This window comes from Grus americana, chromosome 7, assembly GCF_028858705.1.
Source record: "Grus americana isolate bGruAme1 chromosome 7, bGruAme1.mat, whole genome shotgun sequence".
NCBI classification, from domain to species: domain Eukaryota; kingdom Metazoa; phylum Chordata; class Aves; order Gruiformes; family Gruidae; genus Grus; species Grus americana.
The window spans coordinates 38,412,212-38,431,071 of record NC_072858.1 but is presented as its reverse complement, the minus strand read 5'-3'; the positions used below and the strand labels follow the sequence as shown (position 1 = coordinate 38,431,071).

The 18,860-nt window shown below is 42.0% G+C and overlaps 1 protein-coding gene across 6 annotated transcripts in view; it reads left to right on the top strand.

The window, feature by feature from the left end:
• PCDH15 (protocadherin related 15) overlaps window positions 1-18,860 on the top strand; it is a 1,027,345-nt gene that overhangs the window by 988,557 nt on the left and 19,928 nt on the right. For all 6 annotated transcript variants that reach the window (XM_054831779.1, XM_054831776.1, XM_054831775.1 and 3 more), the window contains 3 exons: window positions 6,521-6,697; window positions 13,794-14,012; window positions 17,578-17,688. In XM_054831779.1, the coding sequence (XP_054687754.1) occupies window positions 6,521-6,697; window positions 13,794-14,012; window positions 17,578-17,688 (507 nt within the window). The remainder of the gene's footprint in view (window positions 1-6,520; window positions 6,698-13,793; window positions 14,013-17,577; window positions 17,689-18,860) is intronic.

Here is an 18,860-nt window from a genome sequence, read left to right as displayed (position 1 = left end):
TCGCTGGGTTCCAGCGTTCTTGGTACCTTTAGTAAAGGCAGACGCAGCTGCCTCTCAGACGGGCGGCCTTAGAGGTGCAGCTTTGGAAGTGCAGTGCCTCGGAAAGCACTCGATTAAAATACTCAACCTTAGTGCACCAGTGTTTTTTCTTCTCCACAGTCCATGAATTGGTAGAAAATGAGTGTGTCTTTCCTGCTGGATGTATTGCAGTGATAAATCACTCAGACTCGTTAGTTTTTCCACAGGAGAAGTACCATTCTGTTGCTTGCTTTGTGATTTTTGGTACATAATTACTGAATCAAGCCTAATTACAGGTGACTGGACTTTTTGCATGTTAGGGTGGTGGCATTGAACTTGCCATTAAGCACCCTGCACAGGTAGCATGCACTTTCCTCCCCGTTATTAAACGTTCGTTACTCACAGGTACTGCTGTACCTGCCTTGTTCTTTGCCTCAGCGCTCTCTGACGCTGTTGCATGGGTTCATTTTGCTCCTGGCCCTCTGGTCCACTTCCTTCTGCCTTTTTCTCTTTTCACTTCTTTGCACTGTATTGTTTCATTCTAAATAAAATTGCAAAATTAGCAAATAAATAAAGAATGAGATCAGAGGGATATTTCCCACCAACTGGCTGCATCATATTTCATATTCACCGTACATTTGGCTTTGCTTGGAGAATGCATGTCCTGTAGTTACCACTTTGTACAGTGTTTAACAGAGGCCATTCCATTTCTTAGCTGATCTTAGCCCCCCTCCGCTGTAATTATTAATGTTACCTTTATTAAGTTGGGTAATAGAGACCGAAGCTTATTCAACTCTGGCCTTTCCACTTGCTGCTTCCACTGCCGGCTGGAAAGCACTGGTTCAGCAATCTCCTCCTCCGCCCTCTTCTCAATAATACCGAGTGGGGTTCTGTTAATGTATTTTCTCTGAAGCACTATAATGCGGTGCATGGCTTCTCAGATAAAGCTGTAAACTTCTGCTTTATTCCAAAATTGCTTACTATTGCAGTAAAACCCCTTTTGTGCTGAGATGTGAAGATACGTCTTCTGGGTCAAAGTCAAGATGTCTCTGTGTATTACTCTTTGGGTGAGTGTAGCGTAATGTTCCTTCTGCGACTGGGAAAAACGATACTGAAAGAAAACGTTGGAGCGCATGTAGGTTTTTTTGGAGGACAGGATTATACAGGATGAACACAAAAAGAAGAACAGAAACTTTAGCAATATGTAAGAAAGCAAATTTTCTTTATGGCGTGCGATCCAATGTGCTTTTACAGGACTAGGGTAAGTATGTACAAAGACATTGTCTCTGGGTTATTTTCTAAATAATTTAGATGTTGTTACATGCAGAGTAAATTGGCTCAGTGGTGCTCCTTCCTGCTAGGTGCATGCCTTGTGTGTGACATCAAAGTAGACATAATCTTTGTCAAAAGGCTATTTTACAAAGAAGGAATAGTCTTAGGCTTGCCAATAAACCCCAGTTCTGGCGTTTTAATTCCACATTGTGGCACAAAGCAGGCTGACTTAGCTGACTAGTAAGGGTTTCTTGACTTGTGTTGGCAGCTCCAAAGCAGCTCAGCGCCTCTCCAGAGGCCAGAGAAGGAGTGTAACCTTCCCCGTGCACACGTATGTTGTAATAAAGGAGTATAACCTTCCCTGTGCTACATGTATGTTGTAATAAGGCATCTGGGAGCCGGCAGCTGGGGCCCAAGTGCATCACCCCCCCGAAGCTATTGCTAATGGCGTGGGAGGGGCTGGAATTGGTCCTTATGCCTTGAAAATCCAGCAGTTTAGTTGTCGATTGTTAACCTTGCAGAAAGTTAGCAAAGCCAGAATATGGCTGAAGAGTTGCTCTCGGGTTAACTGCAACACTTGAAAAGTCTGTATTGATGTGCACCGGCAGAGCTGAATGCTGTCATTGGTGCATTGTTGCCAAATTCGCTTACATTTTCAAATGCCTAGAATATAAATCCATTATTATTACTGAGTTATTTTGGGAAGCTAGAATTTTCAGTGGAGGAGCCAAAAGTTATGCAGGATATCTAGTCTTCAGCACTTGTAGCTCCAAGTCTATGGTACCAGTTATTTCAGAGTCCTGAAAGAAAGAATGGATTCTTTTTTTTTTTTTTTTTTTTTTTCATTTCTTAAAATATTTGTATGCCAAATACAGAAATGCAGCAGGCTGTCAAATTACTAGAGAACTGAAACATTTTTTTTCCCATAGAATTTTCTGAGAAGAAAATTGTGCGGTAATTAAACTCAGGTACTGGTGAGGATATAAAATGTTCTGCAAATTGAATTGCTTCTTTTGTTTGCATGCTGATTCAGAGGATATATACAACTTAGCAGTTGTTTTAGAGGGTATAAAACTACTGGAACATTGCGGTGCTCTTTCAGGCCGTCTCATGCATCTTCTCCGCCAGGGGTAACAGAGGGTCGTTAAACCGTGCTGCTGACTTACCAAGTCTTACACGATGACTGTTGGTCTGTTTGGGTTGCCATTGCTGCTGGGCTCTCGTGCGATTGATTCCTTATCTCGTGTTTTGAGGTGGATTAACTGACTGATATGGACTTCCGCATTAGTTTCCAAAGAAGCTTCCAAGTGATCCTTTGCATCGTTCCCAGTAGCAGGATCTCCCCCGTGCTGAGGCATGCATCTGGCGTGCCAGATTCGTGCGGCTGTGGGGAGTAAGCAGCACGATGCTGCCGTACCAGGGTGCGCGCCTTCGTTTAGTCCCGTGCAAACTCAGCCCTGCCACGCGGCAGGATGTCTCATGGGCACGTGCCGGCTCAGGGACGTAGCGCTGAGTGTGCCCCAGGAATGTGGGGCCTTACCCCAGGGTTCGGGGTTTCAGGAATGCTCTGAGAAGCAGAATGCCACCAGCCAAGGGACAGCTCAACAAGCCAACATACCTGTGTCTTTTTGCCTTTCCATTTCTTTTGCATCTATAGATGACAAAAACCCATCTCTGAGTTTTCAGGCTATTTAGGGCCACATTATGTCCTCAATGACAGTGAAAATCCTCTTGTCCTTCATTTCCTTTCACTGGTGTCCCTGATGGGAATCCAGCAGGCAGTGGTAATGAAGATGCACTGGGAGGCATTTCTGCTCATTACATGACGTCTGCTGAGCTAGATGGAGTTAGAGCAGCAGGAAAGTCTCATCGCCCATTAAGCTGCTGGTTCTGCCTGTCACTACGCCGCTGTTGGGAGGATGGTAATTACCCTTGTTGCATTAACAAGTGACAGACTAATTTTAAGCTAAACTTTTGTTGATAGATTCAGTAGAACTGCAAACGCTGTTGTTACTTCTTAAAGCATGCATTTTAAAAATTGATTCTTGCGAGTAGTACTAGAAGCAGGTGGCCACTTTCCTTAGAGTTTCAAAACACTACAGTATTTTCAGCATCACAAGTTCAGCTGAATGACTTTTTAAGCTAACTCTGTGGGGAACTGCCCTATTTTTAAGTGCGTTCTTTAATTGCTACTTTTCAGTCTTCAGTGCATTTTTATTATATATTTCAACCTAAACATGCAATTTGTGTGTTTCAGATGAAATACTGCTGTCATTCCACTATACTTTGGGGTGTTTCTTGTGATGTCAGTTAAAGCCAATGGCTGCAATGTACCTATTTTGCATAGTCAGAAAATAGTATGCTATTTCTTCTTCAACTTTAATTATGTTTTAGACAAAGATATTCTCAAAGGCAATGAATTCCAGCAGAAGCCATGCCAAGAATTTCTGAGAAAAGGGAATGTTGTTACCAATTCTTCTAAAAGTGACCCTACGTGACAACCTTCCAACCTTACAGGGCGCTTCTCTCTTGGGTGAAATAATAGTTCTGTGCAAGGAAACAAAAGCATCCCCCCTGCAGCTACAGGAGATGATTCTGTACTAATTAGGGAGGTAAATCTCTTCCGTATTTGGAAGAGAATTCTATCTGAATCCTTGTGCAAAACAAGGTTTCTTTTAGTCACTTAGATTCACATAATGTTTGGAGGTTTTTCTATAGGAATCTGCATATCCCAGATTTGTTCTGTCAAGTTTTACCTGGGAGAATTATTGTTACGGAAGTTTCTGTGACAGGTTATCGCCCTGGCTGCCAGTTAAGTGTGTGCCAGAAGCAGGGATGAGTAGAGTTTACCGTATCTGCAAACAACAGGAGCGTTGTTAGAGAACGCCAGTCAACTAGCAATGTGTCGGACGATCTATATTTTTATTTTTCCTAATGGCTCTGTACTAAGAGTATATATTCACTGCTAGGCTAGAACCTGGGTCTGATAGACTTGGATTTTTCAGGATCTTATAGAAAAGCTTCTATTTTAAGGACACGCTAAACTTTCACACAGAGAGCGGAGAAACTGAATGGACAAATGTGAATCACTGATCTTGAAAAATTATGAGATGGTGATACAGCTTTGACAGCATTGCTTTGGAAATCTGGTGTCAGGGGGAAAAAAAACCCCAGCAAAATGTAACCTCAGCAACTGCAAAAGATTCAGTTTGAAACAAATGACTTCTCAAAGTCATTGGGGTGTTTTTTTAATGAGATTTGTCTTCCTCCACACCCTTGATACATCAGGCAGCATGCTCCCTCTTGTTCCTTTGCTTTTGCTGTCTAGCTCAGCTATTGCTTTTTGATTTGATATTCTGACCACATAAATTAGCCCAGATGATCTTGTATTTTCCCAGAACTCATTGTTCTGATGGAGTGGTTAGAGTTCCAGCTTCTCTTGTTTCTTGCTCCGTACTTCTTTGCTCCTGTATCCAGTACTGATGATATTGGCTTTTACACCTTTGTTTATAAACCTGTCTGTGGGCTTTAACCGAACCCTTCTCAGTCCCAGTTTGGAAACCTCATCACGCTACTAGCGAGTTTCTGTGCAAAGACACTCTTCCCGTCTTCTCTGGGATGTGTCCAATGGCAGTGTCCAAACAGCTTTCCATTTTCCTTCCGGCTCCATCCACTCTTGCAGAAGGGGTCCCCACCACCTTGGCTGCCGCCCCACCTGTGTCCTTGATGGCAGAACAGTTCTCCCCGTTGCATGCAAAAGGCCATCCCGCTGAGCTGTAATACTTCCAAACCTCCTTTTTTCACTGGATGCACAGCGCAGCAGATACAGAGCAGCAGTCTGCCGCAGGAACTCAGCAAATTTCATGGGCCCCGCTAGAGCAGCAGAGCAGACAGGGAGGAAAAGAATTTTTTATTTTATTTTATTTTATTAAGGTCTTGTCCTTTCTAAAGCAGCTTGTTAGAGCGGTAGTGAGTTATGCTTAGAACATTCCATAAACTCTCCATCTCTGGGGTACAGGTGTGCTTGCTATCTGTGCAGAAACATCTCAGGTGCTCCGTGAGGTCCTTTTGCCATTGGTTTGGTGCTTCTGCAGGCACGAGGAAGGCATTGCAGCCTGGCATAGGCACAAGTATTTTTCCTTTGTTTGGAGGGACATTCTGCAAACAGCTGTTCTCCCTTTGCCTTTCTGAATATTTTATTAATAACATCGCATGTTAGGACTTCTCCCATAAACAGTTCTGCATGGAAAAATGTAGAAAAATAGGAGATTTTGAATTTAGAACAAAGGCTTCCAAAAGTGCATACTGAGATGTTTGTGGACATTCTGTTGTCAAAAAAAAAAAAAAAAGAAAAAAGGAAAGAATATTCAGTAATTAAGTTAAAGAAAATTGGTCACATGACAAGAATTGATAAAATGACCAGTAAATGTCATCTTCTCTAATACATTTTAATTTCCCAGAATTGCATTTCTCTCGTGTATCGACACCTTGCGATTCATACACATATTTGCAGAGCGTGCCATTCTGTGCTCTGGCAGCTGTCATGAATCCTTCTCTTTGGAAGAAGAACAGATTTGTTTTGGTTTATTGTTGTTACGCCCTTGTTATCTCAGCCATATCTGCCACTGAATTCTATCAACCTTTCTTCTGCTTGTAGAACTTCTGCACTTTATTTTTTTCCTGTGGTAAAGGTGTCGGCTCGATATTCCAACTTTCTTACGGCTGTAAAACTTGCTCATGCCTTTGGAGTAGCAGGTGTTCTGGCACCTGAGATGTTGTGCTATATTGAAGGGCCAGATGAAATATCCCACCGAAAATGGTTGAAGTAGTTGTTTTTGTGGGTGAAAATTTATTGTATGCACCCTGTGTAAGGCTGGAATTGAAGAGTTCTGAAATCATATAGCTTAATAAAAGGATGACAGGGTTTTTTTGTGAAATATAGATGGTGTTTCCCATGAGCCATTTAAAACTCAACTGATGTCATAAATACAAAGAGCTAGACTTAAGGACACTATTTCTGATGACCTCTCCTAACACCGCTAAGCTTTTCCCAAGAGTTCAGCATTTAAGAGGTTATATTTGAGCAGAGATTTTTTTTTTAGAAGTGCTCTGAAGGTTACCATCCGTCTAAGCCTGTGAGTTTTGTCTATTAGTATCTCGTTTGGGCTGTTGTCAGTCTTGATCAGTGCAAATAAATCACTGCAGCTTTCTGGTTCCATCTCATCTTTAGAATTTTGGAACGCTATGTCCAAGATCAGATTCCTGGTGCAACGGTCGTGGTGGAATCCATTGGTGCGCGGAGGTTTGGGGATGGCTACTCTGAAGAGGATTACACCAAGTCTGACCTCATGGTCTATGCAATTGACCCACAAACAAACAGAGCTATAATGAGGAACGAACTTTTTAAGTAAGTATATTATCTGTTGCTTTTCCTATATTTCTGCGGACTCTACCTGACGCAGTTGGTGCATGCCCCTACATGCCTCCCTACATACTGGCTGGGGGTTCCCAGCTTTCCTGGGTTCAGTCCACTCCCGTGAGCTGTATGGCCCCAATATGTGTGATCTAGACACGGTCGCCATGAGAGCTTGCAATATACTCGGTCCACCCTGTGGAGGAGCTTCCAGTTTACGTTCCTCTGAAGGAATTTACTTTCTATGTACCAAAACTTCTCTGTGATCTCCAAGCAAGGGCTTTGGTGCTCCAGTTGTTGACCTTCAGACTTTCTGCAGTTTCCATTTGAAGCTTGTCTCTCTCTCTTTTCTTTTTTGTGGAAACCAAAGGAGGAGAAGAAAGGGAAGGGGAAAGAGGAGAGGTGGTGTGCGCCTAGCCCAAAGCACCGACATCAGGCCATGCCCTAGGTGTACATCTCCATGCAGGAAATGAGTAAATGAGTAAATTTCCTCCACGAGGAAATGCTCCCAGTGGGCTGAGCAGGCAGATCCGCACGGGCCCATGCCTCCAGCTGCTAGAGGCGATGGTGAGCAGCAGTAGACAGGCTGCTTATATTCATAATTTGATGTTGTTTTGCCTTTTCAGTTGACTTCCAAATTAGCAGTTAAACTCCAGTGTCACATAAAACATAGGAGGCGGCTTTTTATTGAGTGGTGATACTCAGAGCATGTTGCCAGTGAGCGGGCCGGCTCTGGTCACTGCAGTAGAGCAGTTTGATAGGGGGCTTGGGCTTTTGCACCTTCGCAGAGCTCCGTGGGGTATCGCTGGCACGCTGCTGCTTTGGGGCCGGCAGTAACTCTGCTCTCTGCCTGCATAAGAGGAGAAGCCAGAAGGTACATGGGGAAGGAACTGAAATTAAGGTAGTCTCTTTACATTATTTTTCTGAGTCATCACCAGCGGCAAGTAGGTTCTAAGACGAAATCAGTATCTCATCCACTCAGCTGCCAATCTATCAATATGCCTGTAGAATCATTTTGTTAGAAACTGTATTTTTGTGTTTCAGCGTTCTGCATGTGATTCAAAACAATGAAAATGCAAACCATGCTGCTCTTCTAAAGCAGACACTATCTTTTGGAGGTTTTTGCATGTGTTTCACCTTTGTGTTTGCTTTTTATCTCGGTGAAAACTAGACCAGACTGTTCCATGATGGTATAAAGCAGCATGTCAGCAGCCTAAAAACCACATGGCTGTGAGCCATCTCGGTGGACTGTGATTGAAAAAGGACTTCTCCTGAGCTCTTAATTTAGTACAGATGAATTACAGCATACTAAAGCTCTGCATATATTCAGAGTTTATAGGTTGGAAAAGATGACTGTAATCAGTCTGACCTCGTATAATAAAGACCATAGGAAATCCCCAAATTAATTCTGCTTTGAGCATGTCTTTCAGCAAAGCAACTGTTCAAACTACAACCTTTGTGTTGTTATTGCAGGGTAATTATTTTTACTGTCAAAAATAAGGCCTTTTTTCTTTTTTTTTAATTTGTCTAGATTCAGTCATAGAGTTTTACTATAACTTCGGGTGCTAGACTGAAGCATCCAATTGATGCTTTTAATTTCTGGTTCCCACCACGATCTGGGCTTACGATCACATCATCCTTTTAATATTTTTTTTCTTGAGAAGTTCCTTGACCTCTGCACTCTGGGCTATGTTTTAATTCCTTTCATCACTTACAGTTTTCTCTGAACCCCCTCCAGTCTTCCAGCATCACTTTCTGAACTAGGATAATAAAAATCAGATGCAGTTTAGTAGGGGTAACGGTTGGCAGTACAGCCTCCTTCCTTCTGGTGGCCATGTTTTGTTTGTCGATATCTCCGTGGTCATACAGTCTGATTTTGTTCCCAATTTTATTCAAGAGCAGAAGTGGAAATTAAACCAGCAGAAATTCCTGATAGATAATGATTTTCCTTCCTCCCTAAGGAAAAGTGCCGATAAATCTGCTTGCAGTGCTCCTGTAAGTGAGTTGTACCCCAACCCAGTCCCAAACCTAGTCTCAATAAAGTGTACCTTACTGCCTTACACCCAGACTATCTACTGATCCCTCTTTATCATTACTTTTCCTCTTTTACAGTTTGTAAATGCCTTGAGGTCTGTGTTTTCTTCCAGTCATAGCCAGTTTAGAGTTTGGCCAAAGCGGGATCCCATTAGAAATGCTCCAGGTCAAAAGGACGTTATTTGGTGCTGTCTAGGTTCAGAAAGTTTATATGACTTTGATGGCAGTTGAAAATTCTAACACCCTTTTACTCCCCATTTTGGAAAGTTCTCTGCAAACCTACTATTATTAGTATGATAAAGTGAGCTAGTATCCATGCATGGAGGCAGATAGCTCTTTGAACTCCATAAAAAGAATCTGTTTGTGATGCAGACTCTCTTCATGGTCAGAAAATGTGTCCCGCTTCATTTTGGTGCCGTTTGAAAATACAGGAATGTCTTTTTTAGGGGTGTTTGTGTGTACAGTGAAATACACAGAATAGACTTAAGACAGGTTAAAAAGCAGTTTTTCAAATGTGAAGGGAAGGTTATTCATTTGCCTGGTCTGCAAATGTACAGGCTATCAGCTTAGAAGCAACCTCATTAACATGCTCCGTGTGCCTGCATACTCAGTTTGTCTTTTTTTTTTTTTTCTTTGCTCTTTTCTCTCTTCAAAAGCTTTTAAATATTTAAATCAGCAAAATCCCGGGGAATGCTTTCTGGCTTTAGGGTAGAGGTGAGTAGGTGTCAGCTTACTAAATTAAGGAGAAAAATGAAGTGAGAGTTTTGTAGCTTGACATCTGAAGTTAAGTTTTCGCTAGTGAGTGGTGAATCTCAAGAGGTTTGGCTCAGCTCAGGTGCTTACCTAAATCTGAAATTAAGTTCCTTCCGTGACCACCTTTCCTGGAGTTTTGATCTTCAGAGGGATTGCTCAATGTTCTTCCTGCCCCAGTCACAGGACGCAGTAGCAACGGTGGTCCCCTCGTTGGGAAGAGATTGCCAAGAGTCACAACCGTCCTTCTGCCAGCCAGGAATCTGTTCCGGATCCTAGCAGAAGAGAGATCAATAGGAGAAAGGACCATTTACTAAACTGGATATGATGTGGAATTACAGGTTAGAAAGTCAGAAAGAGATGGAGCCCCCTGTTCTAAAAACTTAATTAGCAATAAGGAATATAAATTTAGCCAAGGTATTTTCCAAGTGTTCAAAAATCTCATGATGTATACAGGAGAGAGAACCGTACCAACAGCACAGATTTAGCACATGAATTCCACCAGTCGTGATTTTAACACGACTTACAAAATTATTGTGTATTGGAAGATGCCTGTGGCTTTTCTTAAATGGGCTTTTTGGGAACACCCTGCTGTGTTTCTGCTTATACAACACAGCAGAGGCCCTGACTTTAACAGAGCTTGTGTTAAAACTGTCACTGTTTGAAAACAATTATCTGTGAAGGTCTTTTAAGGAATGTGGGGGTACGTTGAAGACCGAGTGGAGCGGAGGGACCTGTTCCCGTTTGCAGGCGGGACACGGGCAGGTCTCGCTGGTGACTCCTCCTGGCTGGGGCTGGCAGCCAGGCACGGGTGGGAGCAGTGCTGGGGTCCCAAAGGTGCTTGGCTTTACAGCTAACGCCTGTCAGCAGCTCAGCAATGTCACGCTCCTGACCAGCTACAGAGCTGCGTGTCTGCAAGAAGTGAACCCCATTAGAGCAACGCTGATGTTTGTGGCTCCCCCATCACCTCTGGGAAACGTCACTCCAGTACGTAGGTGATGTCCAACAGCCATTTATGCAGTGAAGAGATACACAGAGATGCGGGGTGCTCTGTAGGTGCTGGGTTAATGCAGATGTGCACATCAACAGCGTGTGCGCAGACACTGCCGTACCCGCTACCAGGCTGCCTCCCATCCAGAAGTCCCAAGTGAGTAGCCCAATCCCACGTATTTGCATTAAAGCAAAATGTTTGGCTGGAAAACAGAGACATGATTTAGAAGTCAGGGACATAACAGCCACGCTGTGTTCCTCATTGCCAGCTGGGGAAAACCTGCGTGTATCTCTCGATACACAGGGTTTTTTTCCCTATCCTGTATTTTGTAAGACTGATAACGCAATGAGAGATTCGTACTTTTCCTTAGGACTGTTACTACTGATTACCTGACATTTTTCTTAATCAGGAATATGTCCGGTTACACCAAAAAATGGATGTGAATAGTAACTGTGCTTTGTTATTTCCTCCCTCTACCACAAACTCCCAAAAGACTTTGAGGCCACTTAGATAATTTTACAGACTGAAATGATCAGCCTCCTTTTTTATCTTTTATATGAAAGAGGGTTTGATTTATTGGAGCATTAAAAACAGTTGAATCCAGAAAATTTCTCCTGCATATATTAAGTGGAAAATGTCCACCATTAAAAATAAAATACTTACCCTGTCTGAATCTTTTGCACAATGTGTCATGTTTCATCATGGAGTAAATGTGCACGGTTGAGTTACGAACCTGTTAAAATAGGGTTTGTCAAGAAAAATGCTAACAGAATTTTAACTGAGAGATTGTTAAAATCTTCCAGAGATTTAATGCTGTCGTACCTGAATGCTTTTGCCAACTCCAGGGACGTGTAGCATGCACCAGTGACATCTAGCGTACGACGAAAGAATGAGAGCTCTGTTACTACTCGGTTTATGTCTTGTGAACCATCGTTGCAGGACATAAAGCTGTGAAAAGGGATTTTTGCTCAAATACCCAGAAAATGTTTTGTGGAAGAAAGCAAGGAATTAGTTGTGAATATTAGCAGAGCATGCTAATAAAAAGGGAAATTATTCTTCAAAATGCCTTGGGTTGCTTTTTGTGAGAGTGTGAGACCGTCAGTGAGCAGCCACCGCTCTTCTTTGAAGTTAGTATCACAAATCAGCACGACTTCATCAGTCAGGCTGAGTTGTTCTGCATGTTATGAGATCCAGTCACACAGATCAGAGTGCGTTCCCCCCAAAGTTAAAAACCAGGGACAAACAATGCTATGAGGGTTTATCTGTGAATTGATTTGAGAGGAAATCAAATGTAAGAAATTAAGACCCTTTTAAGAAATGGTCTTTTAGGAGTATAATTTCTGTCTCATGACCAGACTAAGGACATGAAAGCTGTTTCAGACTTTCTTTAAACATCCAGAGCTTATATGCAGAAGTCCTTTCAGAATATTTTTTTAGCTGTTGTTTTTTGTTGTTTTGTTTTGTTTTGTTTTTATCTTGGCATTTTTCTCTTGCCTTCCTTTCTCCAGGAAAACCACTGTACATGTAAGGGGCTAGGGTTCTGCTCTAGCTAAGAGCCAGCAGGATCCTCCTCCATCCTTCTGGGTGCCTCCTGCTTCCATCTTCACAGCTGGAGCCTACTTGGCCCTTGTGAGACAGTCAGTCCTCACTTCAAAAGTGATCCAAGAATTTTTATTTGCCTTTGGAAATTAAAGCCTTGGACAAAATATTTTTTCAAACTCCTAAAGTAAATTTCTTTAACAAACATGCTGTTTGCTATCCAAAAGTCATCCAATAGAAAATTTTCCATCATATGGGAAATGAGGTCGTTGATCAGGAGTTATGTTTGGCTACCTGTCTTTAAACTGCCAGTTACCAGATCAGATACTGAACTACTTCCACTGCGTTTGTTTTTTAGGGACTGTTCCAGTCCTTTGCTTGGTAACGATGTTGTTCCTAGTTCCTCTTGTAGGCGATGCGCAAACGGAAGATGGCCATGTTATAGGTTGCAAGCAGTGACAGCAGTGTGTGGTTCCTGGTTAGCTAATGCCCTGGGGTTTGCCTAGGACCTAACTCTGTCTTAATAGCATGCCTTGTAGGCCTCCTTGAGCCAGTGTTTTTCTCATAGCTCTACAGGTAGCCTGTTGTTTCTGTAATTAGTAATGCTAGCGAAGATTGTTCTGGTATTTGACCAGCGTTTGGAGAACCCCTGAAGTTGAAATTGCAGTTTATTATAAGCATTTAGTGCTTTTCCTTTCAGAAGAGGTGTGAAACTCCAGAAGAACTGGCCTGTATCTTCTCAAAAAAAGAAAAAGAGGCTGCAGTTTACAGTAATCTCCTGTCCTCTTGTGTGACCGCCAATCTGACTTTAAGGAATTGAGTGCAGATGATGTAGCATTTTTCTAAAATGTTATTGTTTTCCTTGTTACAATTCTCCTGCATCTCTCAGGAATGTTGCTACAGCTTCCACCCAAAAATTGCCATGATGGAGAGGATGCTATCAGATAGCCTGAAGCCAGAGAATAGACTCAGCACTGTGCCAAATGTTGAGAGGGCACATCCTTCAGCTGCTGTGATGTTTGCTCCCACTGGAGATGAGTTCATCCGATCATTGTCCCTCTTTGTTTTCCTCTTGCCATCAAATAGGCCACGCTATAAGAGAAAAGCCTTGCTCAAATAATTCAAGACGTAGTACTAGCGCTGCAATCTAAGGAAATAACAGAGACAGGGAGGCTAACTAGACAGCCGATGCGAGAATGCGGTTCAGAATTGATGCAGCTGGGGAGAAGCATGGAGGGGGGTATTAACGAAAGCATAGTTTTTCCAAATCCCTTTTTTTTTTAATATTGAAAGGGAAGTCAAAAGGGAACAAACTGCAGGTTATACCTCCAGCTGAAAAATTTCCCTAAGGTGGTGAGGAAAGTCCTCTAAAAATTACCCGCTTTTAGAGTAGCACCAAGTTGATCTTTGGGCCAGAGTGGTCTTTAGGGATATGCATGTGGGAGGGTTAGTTAATCCTCTGCAACAGCCCACTGAAGGAAAAAGCACAAAGCCAGCCATTTGCTGTGCTGCTCTCAATGGCCTGGAGAACTTTTTGCCCCTAGAATTTAGGATAAGCTTCAGCTCACCTTTCCTTTTCAGTGTTTCAACTGTGTTCTGGTATTAAGTACCTTGGAGTTATCACTGACATAGGGATTACAGGGAATTACTAATATTCTTAAGCACATAAAGAAGAGGTGTGTGCTTTATCAGACCACAGTTATTAACCCAAGTATGAAGTAATTCAAACACAGTTAATGAACTTGGCTGTAATAGTTTTCTTTTGTGACATTGAAGGTTCCTGGATGGCAAACTGCTGGATATCAATAAAGAGTTTCAGCCGTACCTGGGGCAGGGGGGACGCATCCTGGAGATCCGCACCCCAGACGTGGTAGCCAACGTCAAGAAGCAGGCGCAAGCCGTTGGCTACACGGAAGGCGCGTTACTTGCTCTGGCCGTCATAATCATCCTTTGCTGTATGCCAGCTATTTTAATAGTTATGGTCAGCTACAGACAGTAAGTACTCCTCCTCCGTTTTGTGGTAGCAACGCTGTAGTAGGGATGCTACATTTCTTAGCAGAACGGATTTGAAAATTATCCTTCATTGCAAGGAAATTATTGTAGAGGGAAATGTTTCTCATTTCTCTCTCACCACAAGAGTTGGTGAATGCTTGATGTGGACTATGCATGATAAGAGAAAAGGCACAGGAAGCGTATCTTGTTATACGTTCTAAAGTTGGGGTGCAGTGTTTTATAGAGTAAGTGCTGAAACACAAGAGCAAAAGCCAGATGTTTGAAACACAAGTGTAGATTAAGAGCTGAATTCCATACCACACCAAAAAAAAAAAAAAAAAAAGTGCTGTTTCAATGAATGAATCAAAAATCAAATTGTGTAGGTCAGGCAAAATAAGAGGACTCAACTTTTTTTGTTTAAATCCTAAAATACTCACAGTTAAATTTTTCCCTAGCTGTATGCTTCTTAATTGCAACTGTTGCATGAAGAATTGATTTTGTGTCATTTTAGCACTATCTAAAGCAGCATACACCGGAGAGAACCTTCTTGATATTTCCACTCACCTCTCATAGACTCAAGAGGTTTAAGTAATTGGGCTAATACACTAATTAAAGGATCAACATCACTAACAAGTTCCTCTCAACTAAGCCTCCTCAGGTCCACTCATATTTAAAATCAATGCATTTGGACTTAAAGGCTGTGTGTTTATTGTTTAATTTCTTCTCATGAACGAGTTCTAATTCCATGTGCATGCTCCAAGCACTCCAGTCATTACAAAATTAAACTATAAATAATTCTGTGCGTTCTTCCCCGGTAAATGGTTATATTCAACTTCTGTATCTATCAGTCTGTACCTCCATACCTTTCTATCTTCATTTTAAAATTGATGAACTAGCTGGAATGGAACATGCCCTCATCATGGAAAACCTCTGCTCTGCGGGACCATGTAGGAAGGAATTCCCAGAGCCTGGCTGAATATTTTGTTTATTTTGTTTCTACAACAAAATGCTTTGGCATCTGCCCCCTTCCTTGCATGGAGGGGAATGAAGTGTCGGTGCCTCTGCAGGCTCCTGCTGCAGTGCTCCATCAGTCCGTGGGAGGAGAGGGCATGGAAGAGCTGCCGTACACATATTACAGTAAAGCAATTACAGCCTGAATGCTGCAATAGATGTAATGGGGTACAGCACGCCGGGTGAGATTTAAACCGTGCGTTTCTGCTTTCTGCACTGCAGTTAGGAGTTAGCAAAGCACCATGTTAGTCATCATTTAAAAAGTGCATCCTACATGAAAGAACAGCAGCCTGCCTGAGAGCACCTTCCTTACTGACACAGGGAAAACGGCCAAGGATAGCCGTTTCTCGATGGTTACTGCACATTCCTTGGATTACATTTACATCCCAGTTTCTCCAAACAATTTGGATCAAAGGAAAAAGTCCTTTTAAAGGAGTTTGAAAGAGCTTGACAAACTTCTGCACCACTGAGTTGGCAAAGCTGCTTTACCTCTCCCAAAATTGTATATAAAATTTGCTCGCAGTGAAACACTACTGAACTGGTTCAAACTACAATTAGTTTGTTGTTATCTGAATTGCTTGTTTCTTTAGGAAATCTAATAGCACTGTTCTTCCTTGACATCTGTTAGATTATCAAGAGATGATTAATCTCGTTCCAGAGCATGAAGGAATCTGCCCAGCTTCATAAAAAAAAGCCACAAAAATTGTTTTCTAGAAGTATGACTTGGAGTTGGAATTATAGCAGACCAATGTGAATAAACTATACTTTTATGAAAAATGTATCACTGAAGAGTGCCAAAGAAAATGAAAGGAATTTTAGTGGTAATAACAACACCAAAAGCCATCGTGAGCCTTTCTTCTCCTTTTCAAAGGTTTCATATTTTTCCTGATAACGTTCTGGCCAAGTAGGTGCTCCAGTCTGCCACTGAGTGTAGAGATTACAGCAGGATAGATGTAACAGTCATACTCAGAGCACGTTATCGTGGGAGCGTTAAGATTTTCTCACTGTTAAAACTTTTTAGGTGCTGTAGGTCCATTTTCCATTGCTTTCCAGATCAGTGATCAGCTTACTAAATTTTACAGAAAGACTAGTTACAGAAAACTAATTTCATTTATAAAATTATCACTGTCAAAGTGCAGCTCAGTGCCTACATTTATAACTTATAAACAAGCCAGAAACTGTTGTTATTCTTTTCTGTTAAATAGTGTCTTTGAAATACACTATCCAGTACAACCCCACAAGGTAACTATAAATAATGATTGCTTACTAATCACAAAAGACTAGTATCTTCTAAATAGCAACTAGAAATAATACTCCTTCACTATTGAAGATGTTTTCAGTAGCATTCTTGAAACGTGTTAAAATGAGAAAACGGTTATAAAAATGCATCCCTAGTAGTCCACCTGTTAAAGAAATATCCTGAGGTATATTCACATTTTCATGCTCTTTTTTTTGTGTGTGTGCGTGTGTGGCAGGGAGTTCTGTTTTCTGTAAGCCCAAAGCGGTTTTCCCTGCTGTGATTCATGTTTATGCTGACTGCAACATTGTTTCGAGAGTATCACAATTAATAGCTAAACACTGTTCCGCTGTGGAAATTGTGATTCTTTAAACATGTCATTAATTCTGTAATTTTATGTGTGGAATAATTAAGTAGCATCTAGTTTATTATTCCTATTCAGTTCACTGTTTAGGACAACTGTTGCAAACAGAATTAATTTAACCTTCCTTTTTATCTTTTTATCTTTTTTTTGCATAACAAAACAGATTCAAAGAGTAAGTACTTATTTTCAGCTTTGTTTCTACCAGCTTGCACAGGAATACTGACAACCTGCCAGTCTTTATTTTTAAGAAGGGGTACTTGACATTCAGTAAGAGTTACTTCCTATGCTCTGACTTGCTCCTGAACACAAGGTTGAAAGTTACTTCTGTGTATCTGATTATTGCACGCTAGCACACATTAAAGATACTGTGGTTCAGGACACCGCCTCTTTCCCACAGAGAAAAAAAGTAAATATTTCCATGTGCATGCTGTTCCTCAAGCAAGCACATGTCAGAGACTTCCCTGGGAAGGGTCAGGTATCAACCAAAACCAAGGCAGGGTAGATCAGTCATGTCACCTCGGTGGCATTCACCCAGGTACACACGTGAGGGACCACAGGCTTTGGTTTCTAGATAGAAAACAGAAATTTGTTTCATAGTGAATTTACCCATTAAAAAAATGTAGTTTTTTCAGGAAAACTGTTCATTGAGACAGAAATTTCTCGTCCGACGAGAGCAGTGTCAAAGCTAGCACATACATTCTTTCCTGGGAAATACCTGCTGTGTCAGTGGCCAACTGCTGGTCGGGGAGGAGCTCTGGGATTCCACCAACAGATAACAGAGAGCTGAAAAAGCCAGGAAAAGATTATCGCGTTACTGCTTTTCTTTGAAGAAGACAAAATGCAGGGATGTTTTGAAAACCGCAGGGAAAAGCACAGAGAACTTTATATCTCGGCTTATGTTGGGGTACAGAGTGTTTCTAATGAGTACTTCTCCTTCCCTACGTGGCTTACCAAAGGCGACAGGCTGAGTGTGCAAAGACTGCAAGAATCCAGATGGCTTTACCAGCAGGCAAACCAGCAAGCACCGCTGCCAACAACCTCTATGAAGAGCTCGGCGACAGCACGATGTAAGTATTCCTTGTCATACATCAATAAAATTGCTCTTGACCGAAGCCATGATTCACTTCCCAGGGATATCACTTTGTACGGTCTATGTCAGAAAGGCTTTTCTTCCTGAAGGGGTCTTTCCCCAGCTGCTTGGGATTCTCAAACATCCAGAAAATAAATAGGACGACTCTGTAAGGAGAGAAAAAACAAATTAACCTGCTAATGGGGATTTCTTTTCGTGCATGGGGGAGCCTTTAACAGGTTTTAGGTTGGCAAAAAGCAGGGTGTAACCAGGTGATTTTTTCTAGAGCAAGAGCTTACCACAGGCCATTGCCACCAGGGTGAGCCAGGACTGGGCTCCTTCAGTGCCGTTGCAAATCCAGGCCAGCACGGCACGGTTTTCAAAGCTGTTCACTAAACACATCCAGTGAAACCACTGCCCCAAGTCCCCGTTTGCCATAGTAAGAAATACTCTGTTGGGTATAGTGGGGGTGGGGGGGGGGGGGGTGTGTGCGCTCTAAATTTGAAACTGAATATTGAAATTAAAGATAAAGGAACTATCAAAATAGAGAAACCACTGGCAGTTCAATGAATATATCTTTCGCCTATTATATGCTTGTAAAATAATATTGCACAGATGCCTACCTTTTCATGCTTCTGTAAATCTGAAGTTTATGGACTCCAACAACAATTTAGCTCTCAGTATGAAAATACTGCAGTGGAGAATAGCCAATTAATATTTTATCATATGGGGGGGGGGAGGTGTTGATAAGCTTGCCACACTTACTCATCTATGTTTATATTTTAAAACCAAATAATGCTGAAGAGCATAGCATTAATAATATGTTTGGAGGCAGGTAGAGAGCGAGCTGCTGGTGTTGTTGCAGGTTGCCCAACTTCTGCTCTATTTTCAATCATTATTTGTTGCGCTCAGAAAGTTGAAATTTCCCAGATGCCGTGATTGAGTTTATATGGTGTTGAGGAGGCATGACAGAGTGTATCACTGCTGCTTTACCTCTTGGCCATCTGAGTGCAGTCTCTGCCTTTGAAATAATTCCAGAGCTTGAGCTTTTCTGTGTAAATAGAGGAGCTGTACTTGAAGGAAGACTAGCTTCTCCTAACTGCTGAATTTCCTCCGGTGCCTTTTGCCTTTGTGAAGCGTTACTGCTTGGGCAGGAAGGTTCGGCGGTAG